This window comes from Lepisma saccharinum, chromosome 4 (assembly GCF_977018435.1).
Source record: "Lepisma saccharinum chromosome 4, izLepSacc3.1, whole genome shotgun sequence".
Lineage (NCBI taxonomy): Eukaryota > Metazoa > Arthropoda > Insecta > Zygentoma > Lepismatidae > Lepisma > Lepisma saccharinum.
The window spans coordinates 76,812,237-76,828,212 of record NC_139232.1 but is presented as its reverse complement, the minus strand read 5'-3'; the positions used below and the strand labels follow the sequence as shown (position 1 = coordinate 76,828,212).

Below are 15,976 nucleotides of genomic sequence, written 5' to 3'. Positions count from 1 at the left end.
TATTGTGTTTGTCCTGTGCTGGTCCCTTAACAACCTTGCTCTTTTAACCTTTCTTAAAGGGATCTTTACACCCCTTTTTTAACATTAAGGTAATGATAAGGGGATATTTTCCGTGTTCATTGTTATGGGTGCAAAATAGCCATGTGTGCCGACGCACCCCAAAATTTTAATTTATTCATTCATTCATAGACATTGTCATTTGATTGTTTACGAAGAGAAACATCAGAGGAAAGTACGGTTTTCAAAAGCCGAGCAACCCTATTATTGCTTATAACATCAAATCTGAAAGAGATATTCACACCAAGTTTCTTGAATTATGAATCCTCGTCCAACGAAATATTTAAAAATGCTTCTTATCGTCAATTCAGGAAATTCTAGAAATTAATTACTGGCTCAAACCGGAGTGATTTTTTCCCCCAGAATATCTGGTTCGACCCAGAATTTTTCCGATTAATAATGAAAAATAAGTTTTGGTAGTACAAATCTTATTTTGATGTAATGCAAGCTCATATAAGGGACGTTTTGGAACACGAAGGGACACCATTGGAACAATGTGTAAGAAAGCGAGAAACGTTGCTAAATAGATGGCCAAGTGATACAGTTGTGTAGTTAAGATATATTTTTATTTATTCATATTATTAAACAATGATATTTCAAGTGGAAGCATTTCGTATTTACACATGAAATGAACAATACCGGACACTATCTCCTCTCACATACTACACAATACAAAAATTAATTCGCATCAAAGGTAGTAGTTTATTTTATTTTCCATTTTGTAATGGTCACATTTCACCTTTGCTTAAACGAAAAAATATTAATATTTTGCTTGAGATTGGACACTGATAGTTGTGAATGGCTGCGATATATAGTACTTGTTGTTAAATATTTATGTATCTTGAACAAAACCAACCATTCCAATGCATTGGAATGAAGCTGGGTATTGTGAGGAAGTTGATAATAGATGTTCATATTGTTTAAAAGGTTTACGACAATTTGCGAGAGGTTTTCCAATGCAAGTTATTGTTTCTTTATTAATATAACTATATAAGTATACGTGTTTTATGAACATGTTAATGTCCGCTGCTCTCTGAACTATTACAACGTAAATTCGTATGGTCAGGTGTATAGTTTGGTTTGAATGGTCCAGATTCGGGCCATGAAAACGTACGTTTTTACCACAACGTAAAGAACGAACGTAGGTGACACTAACTGTTTTGTGGTTCATATTTTTAAAAGCTTGTCATTATTATTGCTCTATTATTAGTCTATTATTCCCATACAGGTAACCGATGTATGGTAAGTTCTGTGGATTGCGATTTTGGATTTAGCAGGCATAAGTTGGGATATAAAATTCCAATTCAGAAATTTTATCCCGAGTGGGGGAACGTGGAATGTCTGTCGGTGTGATGAGAGGGAAATTCCTCAGGTACAAGGTAACCATAAAAGTTCTTGCAGTTTTTGACGTCCCATTAATCATGCGCTCACAGAGAGGAAACGAAATGACGCACGTGCCTGCCAAGCGATCGGGAGTTAGTCTGACAATCGACTGTCAGTAATACAGGCACGTTGCGCACACACAGCAGTCATAGCTCGTCCAGTGACGAAGAGAAATTGAGGTATCGAAGCAGCTTGTTTGCGTGTGTTTGTTGTATGACTTTAAAGTGGGCCTGTGAGCTGCCGCATCAAGTCGCCGCATTTGCCAATCATTTAGGGAGAATGCCGTGAACGAACGCACTGCCAGGCATTGGTTCCAGAAATTCCGTTCGGGAGATGTGAGCCTTTCGGATGGACCTCGCAGTGGACGACAACATGTGTTGGATGGCGAGGCCCTGAAAGCAGCCATCGAGGAGGACATTGGTCTAACGTGTGATGAACTTGCAGAAAGGTTCCATGTTTCCGCTGAAACAGTCAGACTGCACCTGCATGGGATAGGGAAGTCATGCAAGTTAAGCAAGTGGGTACCCCACACATTGTCGGCAGCCAACAAGGAACAACGAGTGACAGCCTGTTTGTCCTTGCTCATTCGGCACCTGAACACACCCATATTTGATCGCTTGCTCACTGGTGACGAAAAGTGGGTCCTCTATGACACTCCCAAGCGTACCAGACATTGGTTGTCGCCACGTGACCCTGTTCCTCACACCTCAAGACCACCTCTACACCCACGAAAGGTTATGCTCTGTGTATGGTGGAATTGTCGGCAAGTGGTGCATTACGAGCTTCTTCCACCTGGTCAGACCATCACTGCTGACCTCCACTCTCAGCAGTTGCAAAGGGTGCACCGTGCATTGCGGCAGAAGGAGCCGGCATTGGTGAATCGCAAGGGTGTGCTGTTCCTGCACGACAATGCCAAGCCACATGTGGCAAAGAGGACCTGGGAGACCCTTCAGCAACTTGGCTGGGAGACACTGTACCATCCACCATATTCACCGGACCTTGCACCAACAGATTACCACCTCTTTCATTCCCTCGACAACCACCTCCGTGGGAGATCCTTCACAAATGAGGGAGACCTGCGGAACGCACTCACGGACTTCTTTGCATCCAAGCCCGTCGAGTTTTATCACCAGGGTCTTGTGCAGCTGCAGGAACGTTGGCAAAAGGTGTTGGATGCTGATGGAGATTACTACGTACCGTCCACTGTATTGCTCTTTGTTTATCACTGCTCTAGAACGGCAAGAACTTTTTTGGTTACCTTGTAAATTTCCGGCCATAGCCGGGGCGAGCTGAGTTGCGATTACGGAAGACGGGAGTGTTGGGCAGGAACAAAAAGGCTGGGCAGTGATGGGAAAGGGATCAGATAAGATATGGGGAGAGAGGCGTGTTCGAGGTTGTGAGAAGCGAGATTCTACATGCATGGACGGGTAAGTTCCATCTTCCCTTTTGACTTAAACTGAGCATTCTCAAACTCACAATAATATCAGGCCTATGAATGTATTCAGTTTTTTCATTCTGATTTTTTTTATTCAGTCAGGTCCGTACCTCAGTCACAGTCATTGGGGGGTACTTGTGATGTGAGAGAGTGCTGACCCACCTCGGTTCCGCCAAGAAAGAAAGGCGACACGACACTACCCAGTCGCAGTTAGATAATGACATGATCGTAACACGGTATCCTCTGTGGAAAATGATCTTATTAATGAAGGGTAGTTGGGAATAAACAGCAGTTTGGCTGTTAGTGCTTTTTGCTCTTTGCCACTTAAACATATTTCGCATGAAATTGCAGGTGCAGATTCCAGGAATTTGGAGAGAAGCCCTACTCCTCTCAACTCTCGGAAATGATTCAGTTTGCAGTTCTCACTTGCCTGCTGCCAACGACTTTCGCTTGTACGGCTTTCGGGAAGGCAACGGAACATCCTGGTAAGTGATTCATTCACTCGAGAACGACGAATGAATCATTCTGATGTCTTTTGTTTGTTTCCTTATTTTACGACGCTTATCTATTCCTTTAGACTAATCGTGCGATTTTCATGAATGATAATTATGGAATGGATGATAGGTCGAGCGTGTAAGTGATGACCTTCTGAGAAGGCACTCAGTCAAACGCTCTTCCATGTACATCGCAATTGTGATGCAGAAATAAGGAGCAATTGCGCCAAGTAAGAGTCCCGTTACCCCTATAATACGCAAACGCAATGAACGATAATTCTTTTGAGTAGTTTTTATTGATAACAGACAATGAATTGAGGACTAAAAATGGTAAACGTTGTAAGTGCCAAAAGCGAAAGTGTTGGGAAATCGCATCGTTCAGCACATCAGCCCGCAAGAACGTTCACACTAGTGACTTCTTTACAGGCCCTTTGAACTACTTAGAAGGCTACCAGCCACTTTTCACGTTTACCACATTATAAAGCATGGCACATTTCACAATTTAACGTGCAAAACAGTGTTTGAATTATTTTGGCACTTACATCGTTTACCAATTTTAGTCTTCAATTTACTAAACACCTCTGTGATATAAACCATTAATTATCCAAGGGATCAGTCTGTGCACCATCATTCTCATGGCAAAATATAATACGGAGCCAGGTTCTGTGCGACATTTTGCGGAGGAATGCTGGAGTAACACGAGTTAAAGTCCGTCTCACAGCATCTTTCAGTGGTACCGTACGGGCTAAAACGAAAACAAATACGTGTATATAATTTTATACTTTACATAGGGGTAACGGGACTTCGTGACCACCCTGTACTTAAAAATAATCGCATAATGTCGCTCGAACTGCAAAAATGCTGCATAAAAAGCGGCATTACGAGTTTACACCCCGGTAACTACATTCTTGCAAGCGAACGAGGCTCTGGCGTCTGAACCTACAAGCCACTATAATACTCTGTGGGGCTGTGTTGTCCTCTGTTTTGTCCATTTGTGTCCTGACGAGTCCCTATTTACAGCCTCAGTTTTAATTTTGGGTGTGGAAATTTGTCATATAATTTTTACTTCTTTTAGTCTTGTTAAGGAGTGTCTCTGTATACTGAGTTTTATTTATGTAGGATTCTTTTATCTAACACCTGTCCTTCATATCTTTATTCATGGCTTGTCCTTAGTGCTGAGTCGCCCAGCATTTTAATATCAATCAATGATGGAAGGATACTCACAAAGGGATGCCTATGTCCATGAACTTGAAATCTTCGGAGACGACGTCGTGCGATGACCACCACTGACGCGGCATCTCATTCCATTGCACATATATGTTCAACCATGTGTTCACGTTTCTCCCAATGGCTTTTCAGAGAGCCGCGTTTACACCGAATGTTACCAACAAATGTTATTAACTTTTTGTTACCAACACGGTTAACAACAGAATGTTGGTAACCAGAACACTGGTTTGACTTTATTTTTGTTAATAACTTTTGTTAAGATTTTGGCTGCATGACCTCAGTTGGCTGCAAGATGTCGAGTGTGGAGGAAGTTGTACTCGCTGCGGCAGCATGTGCCATTTTGTCGCAACAGAGAAGACCAAGAAGATTCTGGGCGAGACCTTCACTGCGGGCAACAGCTAATCATAGCGGAAGTGACCTGTTGGTTTCTCTCTTTAAATTGGGGTGTAAGGGGTACCTTCCACGTAGGCGCCCAAAAGTTAACCTCACTTCCACGTAGTGCACCCTGGACTAAGGACTAACGAGGCTCTGGCGACTGGCCCCATGGCCAGTATAATTTTGTTTGTGTTGTCCTGTGTTTTGTCCTTGTATGATAATCATGTGTTATTTTCATTGAAATGTCACATCAAGAACACAGCGCTTAGCGCGCATAGCAACATGCATTTGTTTTCTTTATACGCACGCCAGTAAGAAGTTTGCGCCAGTCAGGCGAGAGCGCGCGAACAGTGTGGCTGCTCTGACGTTTTATGCAAAAGCAGCTCCGGTGTGCATTGCGATATAGCTATACCATAATATATTTGTTATTTGTAGTACTCGTGGTAGTGAATAAAACATCAAAAACACAAACATATGGTCCTCCGTCGAGCCGAATAGTGATACGAATCAGTGCACAAACATTATCACGCGTACGTACAAGTTGATTGTGCAACGATCATTCAGCAGACTTCAGTGGCTTCAGCGAATACGCAGTTTCATCCAGCAGCGTTGCCGCATCGACCACAAGCAACACCCGGAAAGCATCGCTTCACACAGCATCGTAGAGCGCCGCAGAAAACACTTCAGCGACTTGGCAACAAGCAGGTCAGTTGCATGCTCATTGTTTATGTCTGGCTCTTTTTACGTCAATTTCAATTCCTTGTTTTCCTTGTATCCCGTAATAAACACGCACAACAATGGAAGAATTACAATCATTAGTAAAGCAAAGGGGAACTCAAAAGGGACAGATGACAAGAATGCAAACATTTATACGTGCCTTTGACATTGAACATGGGAACGTAGAGGAAATATGCACCCGTTTACAGCACTTAGAAACAATATGGAATAAGATTCAAGACGTGCAGCAAGAGATAGACATCTTGTCTACTGATTCTTGTCAGGAAGAGGTATGGGCGGAAATAGAACAGCTGTATTTTTCGCTTAAGTCAACAATGAGAACAATCATTAAAGATCACGAACTCGATAACACAGCAAAGCTGCAAAACAATACAACGTCGGCTTCGAGTTCACACTTGAAACTTCCAACCGTGCATTTACCTACTTTTGAGGGGAATTATAAGCATTGGCTGGCGTATGAAGACACGTTTCGTTCGCTCATTCATGACAACAAAGACATTCCGCAAATACAGAAGTTTCAGTATCTGCGCACTTCGCTCAAGGGGGAAGCGTTGCGTCTCGTTGAAAATCTTCAGATCAGCGAAGCAAATTACAAGGTTGCATGGGAGCTGTTATTAGAAAGATATTCGAACAAAAGGTTGATTGCAGCTTCGTATATTGATGAAATCCTTCACATTAAACCCGTACATAAAGAAAATGCAACAGAACTCAGGGAATTCGTCAACATAGCGACGAGTAATCTAAATGCACTTCGAGCGATACAAACAGACGCGTCGTTAGAAGACATGATTCTTACGCAACATTTCGTTTCACAAGTAGACGTTACAACAAGAAAGGCATGGGAATTACAATGCACAGAATCTTCGTTTCCCACTTTGAAGGACTTTTTGTCATTTTTAGAAAAAATATGCCAAGCGTTAGAATCCATCAAAAATTCGGTTAATTCAGCTTCTGATAACAAACAAGCAGGCAATAAATCGTATGTTAATGCAAAGCAAGACAAATTCACAAGAGCATACGTCACTACGTCGTCTCCAACGTGTCCATTTTGTAAACTGTCACATGCTATTTACAAATGTAAAGACTTCATTAATGCAGATCAAGTGCAGAAATATCAATGTTTGCGAGACAACAATATCTGTACTAATTGTTTAAAGAAAGGACATTTTTCAAGCGTATGTAAATCAAGCTCATGTAGAAAATGCCGAAAGAACCACAACACCTTATTGCACGTAGATCACGCAACAGAAGCGTCAAGAAGATCGCAACAATCAGATACTCGTTCTGGTAACTCAGAGCCTTCTAACACAACTCAGTACAGTCAGAATGAATTTTCTTCACCGCAAGCTTCTTATTGCACAATAAAGGGAAAACCTCAGTCACAAGTTTTGCTAGCAACTGTGTTAGTTAAGCTGAAAGATCGAACAGGAAGATGGGTAAAATGTAGAGGGTTATTAGACAGTGCCTCTCAATCGAATTTCGTAACTTCAGATATGGTTCAACAACTAGGGCTCGCGAAACAAAGAAGGGTCGTTCCAATAAGAGGAATAAACGGTGTCACATCAGAAACCAGATCAAGTGTTGAAGTATGTTTGCAATCCACAATAAACGATTTTTCTACAACCATAGAATGTGCAGTGTTGCCAACCATCACGGGCAATTTACCTACAGAAAAGGTTCCGTATGAAGAATGGAACATTCCAAAAAGTATCGCATTAGCAGATCCTACGTTTGCTATTCCAGGCAAAATACAGTTATTATTAGGTGCAGATGTTTTCTTTCAAATATTGAAGTCAGAACGTATGACTCACCCAAAGAACTTCCCAGTACTTCAAGACAAGCAATTGGGCTTCATTCTATCAGGACGCATCCCACAACAATGTAACTCCAATACATCGATTACTTCATGTTTCACAATGACAGATGACAATCTAAATAGGCAGATAAGAGCCTTTTGGGAGCTTGAAGAATTAGGAACATCGATGACAACAAGAGAAGAAATGGCATGCGAACAGCACTTTGTAAACCACACCACTCGTGACCATACAGGGCGTTTCACGGTACATTTGCCATTCAAGGAAGCTAAAGAAACATTAGGACAATCATACAACCTAGCTTCAATCAGGTTTCATCAACTTGAAGCGAAATTGCAACGTGAACCCGAATTACGTCAAGATTACGTAAAATTTATGCATGAATATGAAGAACTTGGACAAATGAAACAAGTTGAAGAGGAACGTAACACCTCAGAAGGAGTCACGTATTACATGCCTCATCATGCTGTAGTAAAACCTAGCAATTCTACATCAAGGGTACGTGTCGTATTCAACGCGTCCGCCAAGACAGACAACGGAAAATCATTGAATGATATTCTCATGATTGGACCAACCATTCAACCTGATTTGATGTCCATAGTCTTAAGATTTAGAACACATCCAATCGCTTTCACGGCAGACATCGAAAAAATGTATCGAATGATACAAGTACATCAAGATGATACTCCGTTACAGAGAATCTTATGGAGAGACACGCCAAACGAAGAGATCAAAATATTTGAATTACAGACTCTCACGTATGGGACAGCACCAGCATCATTTTTAGCAACACGCTGTATGCAGCAGCTAGCACAAGAAGAAAGTTGTAATTATCCTCAAGCAACGAACATTTTAGCAGAGAGCTTTTATGTTGACAATTTAGCTAGTGGATCTCAAAATGTACAACAAGCGGCACAATTGCAAGCCGAACTCATCGAGTTACTAGCGAAAGGCGGCTTTGTATTACGCAAATGGTGTTGTAATAACGCTGAGTTATTAAGATCAATTCCACCAGAATACAGAGAAAATAACTTTCCAGTCCAATTACGTTCGCAAAAAGGAGTAAATACACTAGGAATTTCTTGGAATCCTGTAGAAGACAAATTCATCGTTAGCAGCAAATTTATCTCTAGTTCTATAACAGTCAGCATTTCCACTAAGCGTCAAATAACAGGCGTTATTTCATCCATTTTCGATCCATTAGGGCTTGTTAGTCCAATAGTCATCAAATACAAAATGTTTCTTCAACGTCTTTGGCAGAAAGAAGTTGATTGGGATCAACAGCTGTCACCAGAATTAATTACTGAATGGCAGAAACTGCAAGTGCAACTTCCACTCATCAATGAAATAAACGTCGAAAGATTTGTACTACAAGAAGGTAACGTGACACAAATACAATTGCATGACTTTTCAGATGCAAGTGAAAAAGCATATGGTGCATGCTTATATATTCGTTCCATCAATCAGCAAGGTCAAGTTTCAGTAAAACTTCTATGTTCAAAGTCACGCGTAGCTCCAATAAAGAAAGTAACGTTACCCAGACTAGAACTTTGTGCAGCAGTACTTTTAGCAGAACTCGTGCATAAAGCAATGCCAGCATTGCATTTGCAAATTGAAAGCATACATTTATGGACAGGTTCTCAAATTGTTCTGTCCTGGATATCAGCATCACCTGCAAAATAGAAAACATTTGTAGGAAACAGAGTTTCTAGAATTCAGGATTTAACAGAAATCAGTAATTGGAGACATGTACCTTCAAACGATAATCCAGCTGATTTAATATCAAGAGGTATTGATGCAAGCATCATGAAACAGTGTCCATTATGGTGGCAAGGACCCGAATGGTTGAAAGAGAATTCAAATTGGTGGCCTCATTCATCAATAAAGCTTGAAAATGAAGCACCAGAAATGAGACGAATATCAACATTATCATTGTTCATACAGAGCAAAGAGACTCACATCATTGACAAATTTTCAAAATTGTCTGAATTATTAAGAGTTGTGGCATATTGCCAACGGTTTATTTACAATCTCAAGAACTCTCATGAAAGACTGATTGGTCATCTCAAACACAATGAAGTGCAACGTGCATTACACACATGTATAAAAATTGCACAACAAGCGTTCTATTCAAAGGAAATCGAAGAACTCAACTCGAACCACGAACTTTCAAATAAAAGTTCTTTGAAAACATTGTATCCATTCTTAGACAAAGATCAGATGCTAAGAGTTGGAGGACGTCTGGATAACAGTCAATTATCATCATTTGACAGCAAGCATCAGATGATATTACCACCAAAAAGTAACCTTACAAAATTGATTGTCGAAGCAGAGCACAAAAGACTTCTACATGCAGGACCACAGCTATTAGTAAGTTCTTTAAGAGACAAATATTGGATTCCACGTGGCAAGCAAGTAGTTAAGAAAATACTACATAAATGCATAATCTGTTTTAAGCTAAAACGCACAACTTCGTCGCAATTGATGGGACAATTACCTGCAGCTCGCGTTCAACCATCAAGACCATTTAGCAATGTGGCTGTAGATTACGCTGGTCCAATACATGTCAAAACAGGAACCGTAAGAAGCAAAACAGAGACCAAATGCTACGTCGCCGTATTCATTTGTTTATCAACAAGAGCGATACATTTAGAAGCAGTCAGCAATCTTACCTCCGAGGCTTTTATTGCTACACTTAGACGTTTCACATCACGAAGAGGGAAGAGTAGTAATATATACAGTGACAATGGAACCAACTTTGTTGGCGCGAACAAAGAGTTACAAGAACTTTTACGATTATTTCAATCAGAAGCATTTAATAAGAAATTACAGGACTACTTATCACTAGAAGGTCTACAATGGCACTTTATGCCACCTGGATCACCACATTTTTCAGGACTCGCTGAGGCAGCAGTTAAATCAATGAAACATCATTTGGTAAGAATAATAGGCAAGTCATCGATAACATTTGAAGAATTGACAACATTATTGTGCCAGATAGAAGCGTGTTTAAATTCAAGACCCATTTCTGTAATCTCACAAGATCCAACAGATCCAACCCCACTTACACCTGGTCACTTCCTCATAGGTCAACCTTTATCCTCGTTACCCGAGCCAGACATCTCCGAATTACCAGTCAACAGACTGACAAGATGGCAGAGAATTCAGCAGTTTCACCAACAATTGTGGCATCGTTCGTCGACAGAATATGTACATGGACTACAACAGAGATCCAAGTGGACTCGTCAGCAGAAGATTCAAGCAGGTACCGTTGTGATACTGAAGGATGAAAGACTTCCTCCCCTTGTTTGGAATCTCGGCATCATTGAAGCAGTATATCCTGGTAAGGATGGACTTGTTCGAGTCGTCGATGTCAAGACTAAAGGAGGTGTATACAGAAGACCAGTCGTCAAGATCGTACCACTTCCCATCGAAGATGATTTTGAACAATAGTTTAGTGTTTAGTGCAGTTTAGTGTCAATATAACAATTTGCAGTTATAAGGTGATTAAGTGTAATCACGTCACAGATAAGTACAGTATATTATTTTGGTCTATTGTACGACCAAGAGGGGGGAGAATGTATGATAATCATGTGTTATTTTCATTGAAATGTCACATCAGGAACACAGCGCTTAGCGCGCATAGCAACATGCATTTGTTTTCTTTATACGCACGCCAGTAAGAAGTTTGCGCCAGTCAGGCGAGAGCGCGCGAACAGTGTGGCTGCTCGGACGTTTTATGCAAAAGCAGCTCCGGTGTGCATTGCGATATATATACCATAATATATTTGTTATTTGTAGTACTCGTGGTAGTGAATAAAACATCAAAAACACAAACAGTCCTTATTTGTGCTGAGTGCTCCTTTACAGCCTCAGTTTTTAACGAAAGTCAGAAGATTTTAATATTTTATGATTTATTTATGCAACGTTAGAGTTGTTATGTGTAACGATAAGGGGCTGGACCCCGTATAATGTGACGGGTGCAAAATAGCCTTAGTGCTGACGCACCCAAAATTTTAAATTCAAATTCTCTCTTTAAATTATGGACAAGTTTGGTCGTTAAGGACAAGCTTCTCGCTGAACAATTCAGCACTTGATCCTTTGACCACTCCATCTCACTCAAAAGATTTTCCATGATAAATAAATTACTAAACAATAACGAAACGATGCTCTCGCACTTGCTGGCTGGCTGTCACTGGCGTGATGGAGGAGGGAGGGGAAGCGGGGGGAATGTATCTAACATCGAAAAGGTTCTGTTAACATGTGTTGGTAACAAATGTTGCTAACATTCTTTGATCTTTACCGACTTCTTATGGATAACAAAATTTCTGTTGCCAACACGGGAAATCTGTTGCTAACTTGAGATGTTCATAACAAATTCACAATCATTTTTCGAAATGTTACCAACCCTGTAGTAAACGCGGCTTTAGACTATGTGATCCAGGACAGGACCTCACTACCATTTTAGACGAATATCGAATTCCCGTTTCCCCGAATAGCAATTTCGGCCAACCTCGTCCAAACGTAATATTTCAAAATAGGGGGATTTGTATCTCACGATCTCTTCTGTGACTCCAGCCAATAAATTGAGCTATGGTGTATAACTGCCAGTATCTATTGCTTTATTATAATATTTAGTAGATATGAAGTATTGTATAAGCTATTATATTGTAAAGATGGAACATTTTGATAGCTGTTTCATCTTATTTTGTAGCTCTTGTTACGCAATGGGTTATGAAAAATTAGGAAAATCACATAGAAATCACTATAAAGTCTCTCCACATTCCCTGCAGTTAGGATTCACAATAATGTCTTCCAAAATTGAGGATTTAATCGACGTAACGGATTATTTGTTGACCAATTGTTCGACTTGGGAAGATAATGCCAATAGATTACAAAGTACGACGTGGGTCCAGAAAATAAGTTCAAATTAACCATAAAATGAACAAGAACATCAGCAGTAATTGACATTTATTGCATATGTTACAGTGACTCAACCTACATTTATAGTGGAACCACGAGCAAAACAACTTGCGCAGATCCGCGACTCCTGTGCACCGTAGTACCCCGCGAGTAGGGGAGGGGGAGAGTGGACCATGCTTCCTTATGGCCCGAGGTGGAGGGAAGAAGGGAAAGCTGCGCGGGGCTTCTCGTCCCATTTTTTTTTTTTTTTTTACTTGTGGTCGATCTATAGACATATGCACCGCCGCTGTTCAGGCATTTGTCCTAGCGTGACACTAGAGTTTGTATGCTTGGGTCACATGTGTCTGTCACCAAAGACTGGAGCCAGGGTAGTCACCGCCGTCTCTACTTCAGCATCATTGTCGAAACATTGTTCTGCGAGAAACCGATTCAGCTGAAGGAAGAGATGATAGTCGCTAGGTACGAGGTCGAGGCTTTATGGAGGGTATTCGAAGAGAGATTAGGCGAAATGGGAATTCTCGTTTCACCTAAAAGAGCGTACTGCTGTCAAATCTGATTATCCTATGGTGAAAAGCAATTCCACGAAAGAGAAAGGCATTGCTTTAACATTTTTTTAGTGTTAAATATGACATATCATTTCAGATTTAATACTGTTATATCTTGACACGGCGTTACCATGAATTGATTGTTGCCGTTGTGCCTTAAAAGGTAGTACTACCATGAGTCAAGGCCCTTTGAGTTGTTGGACAACGTTCAGCTGTTGTCGGTGAGGTTGTTTAACAACCCTTGCTTTGAAATCTCACGAGGGAGCAAAATATGCACTTACAGTAGGTTTGGCAACACGATCGTTGATTCGTTGCTTTTCCAGTTCAGAAGGCGCCTAGTATAGAATCCGCTCTGCCATGCATTTGTTCCCAATTAACAGGGTTTATATTCTTTCAGATCACCCAGGCCAGTGCTTTTCGAAAGAGCTGGACAAAGCTTTTCCAGCAGGAGAAAGCTGGGAGCAGCCAGGGTGCGTCCATGCCACGTGCGAGAGAGAGGATGGCGACTTATATGTGCATTATCTCGGGTATGTCTTATCCTAAGCACTTACACTTGCCACTAAAAGGCACATATTATATCTGTATAATCATAGTACATTACTAGAGCTCGGATTTCCAGGCACTGAAAACTACACAAATATGGAGCCGAAAAGGAAAATAATTTTAAAAATTAAAGTTGCTTGAACATGAAGGCACTGTATATATTATTTCTTGACTACACATTGTGTTCTTTGTCAAGCACCGTGCAAGGATACTTGGAGAGGGGGAGATTGCCTAATGCTTGCAGTTCTAACTTTCATTACCAATTAACGTGTAATACATATTTCCTTCGTGTGTTTTCAGGTGTGGGAAGATGATCGCTATACCCCCGTGCAGAATAGAGAAGAATCCCGATCTTCCCTACCCACAGTGCTGTGGGACTTTCATTTGTCCTTCACTGGAAACTGACAGCTTCACGGAATAAGAGGAAGAGTAGAAGCTTGTTATTACACTTATGCAACACATCAAAACACAGGGGGTGATCAAGGGTTCTTAACAAGTTTACAATTTAGTAAGAATACTTGTAATTGACATATATTGTGGTTCGTGTGAAACACCAACTAATAACAAATTGTGCTAGACCACGTAGACTCCTAGGTATTACGTACACTCGGCTCCCCACTCTAACATTGGGACATACTCGTCGTAGCACATTCCCGTCAACAGTGGCAACAAATTGGTTATTCTGGTAATCACACCGCCGATATTATTCATACGAGTTAGGACACTTTGTCTTTCACGTACCCAAAAAATATCTCTGGGCAATACCAAGTTTCAATAAGTCATGTGTTTCTTCTGCTGCGCCAGCGTCATTTTCAAATACTACAACTACTGTCACCTGGAACAGAAAAGGCAAGATAGCTTGGTATCAAACGCTTTGAGTTGGTTTAATACATGAATCACAGCGTACTCTTGATATGTCAATTATGAATCCTCTTCAGTGGTGGCGATTAAGATGAAGACTAGAGGGTGGTCCCCCCCCCCCCCCCCCCACACACACATTTTGCCACTTTTGCCCCGGCACTATGCTAAACCTTATGTACCAAGGAAAGTAAACTGTCCTTGCCCCCCTAGTTTTGGCACCTTGCCCCCCCTCACAGTTTTGGAACCCAATCGCCGCCACTGATCCTCTTAATAACTTGTAAACTTCTAAATAACCTTTACATACACTCTGTATATATGAACATTTTGAAATGTCATAATTATTAACTTTGTACAAAACAAGTTTTCACCGTCTGAGGAAAAGATTTGTATATTTCTTCACATTGTTAGGAAGTAAAAGTAGTAAATAATAATATACTTCCTTCATATCATTTATCTAAACGAAAGCCGGACTTGAAAGACTAGTTGTTGAAAGTCTCGTCTGGTCGGAGTTTGTGCTGGCTCTGTGCAGGGTCTATATCCAAAGTTGTTCCGATGAATTCATGAGGGCTGGGAAAATTTGTCTCCCTAGAAAGCATTTCCTCCCCGTGTGCCTTCCTATGCCAGTTTTCTATTTCCGTTTGGTTTATCGGAACGATAATGAATGATCATATTTGTATTTTTGTTATTTTACGTCTCATTTCCGCTATTTTCGACTAATTGCGACGATGAGGGTGTACCATCATGAGATTAAATTGATGAAGAGACTCGAAATAACACCAAAGCCCAGACCGGGACTCGAACCCAAGAAAGTCAGTGGCGAGATCGAAAGTCGACCATAGCTTGGCAACCGAGCCAGCCAGCATGAATGGTGATTAGATGATATTAATGAAGGAACGAATTTTGATTGGTTGGTTGGTTGATTTGGTGTTTTAAGTCAACTTTATGCACAGTAAGGCTAATCGGGACTGGACCTACAGTTTAAAGTGGGATCCGAACCACTTGTGCCTCCACCGGGGAACGAATGTTGACATTCATGTCTAGGTCAGGCCATGCATTCAGAAACTTAGTGCAACATTTGATGCCTAATACTAATCTTCAATAAAAATTATGAAAAATTTCACTCTCTCTTATCCTCAAAATATTGTTTCTTGGAATGAAGTTAAGAGGTGATATACTATATATAAAACACATGAAATAGCATTATTTTATCAGCTCGTGTGACTCATTTGGAGAGTAAGTCAAATGCAATAAGGATTACTTCCTTTCAATGGCTTCATTGCCGTTATCTTCTGTGTTACAGAGAGCAATAGTTAATTGAATAACACTCAAAGTTACATACGCAGATAATTCCTATTTGTCAAACAGTCAACATCCTGTTTCACTTCTCGGATACATAGATAGATGCTATGATTGTCACCAGTCTACACTAAAGCATAGGACACATTGTAAGTTGTAATTGAAATTGTACAAGGGGCCTCACGATGTTGATACTCGTAAACGCACGCTCCCACGTATACAGGGTGAGTCACCTAAAATTACCATCGGAAATATTTCGTGAACAACAATGAATATTGAAAAACT

At 40.7% G+C, this 15,976-nt stretch overlaps 1 protein-coding gene across 2 annotated transcripts; it reads left to right on the top strand.

The window, feature by feature from the left end:
- Window positions 1-1,094: 1,094 nt before the first annotated feature.
- On the top strand, window positions 1,095-14,802 carry LOC145986603 (uncharacterized). Of its 2 annotated transcripts, none has more exons than XM_083120802.1 (4): window positions 1,095-1,198; window positions 3,227-3,360; window positions 13,389-13,518; window positions 13,835-14,802. In XM_083120802.1, exons 2-4 carry the CDS (start codon window positions 3,279-3,281, stop codon window positions 13,953-13,955), a joined length of 333 nt encoding a protein of 110 aa, XP_082976928.1. In that variant the 5' UTR covers window positions 1,095-1,198; window positions 3,227-3,278; the 3' UTR covers window positions 13,956-14,802. The 2 variants fall into 2 exon arrangements, with proteins under 2 accessions (XP_082976928.1, XP_082976927.1); XM_083120801.1 differs by having other exon boundaries at window positions 1,104-1,167.
- The last annotated feature ends 1,174 nt before the right edge of the window (window positions 14,803-15,976 follow it).

Bases quoted from the DNA above. Each gene is read 5' to 3' on its own strand.
- LOC145986603 (XM_083120801.1), top strand. From the start codon at position 1,142: ATGGTCCAGATTCGGGCCATGAAAAC. The intron at 3,361-13,388 runs GTAAGTGATTCA...ATATTCTTTCAG, and splicing joins GAAGGCAACGGAACATCCTG to ATCACCCAGGCCAGTGCTTT. The intron at 13,519-13,834 runs GTATGTCTTATC...GTGTGTTTTCAG, and splicing joins TTATATGTGCATTATCTCGG to GTGTGGGAAGATGATCGCTA.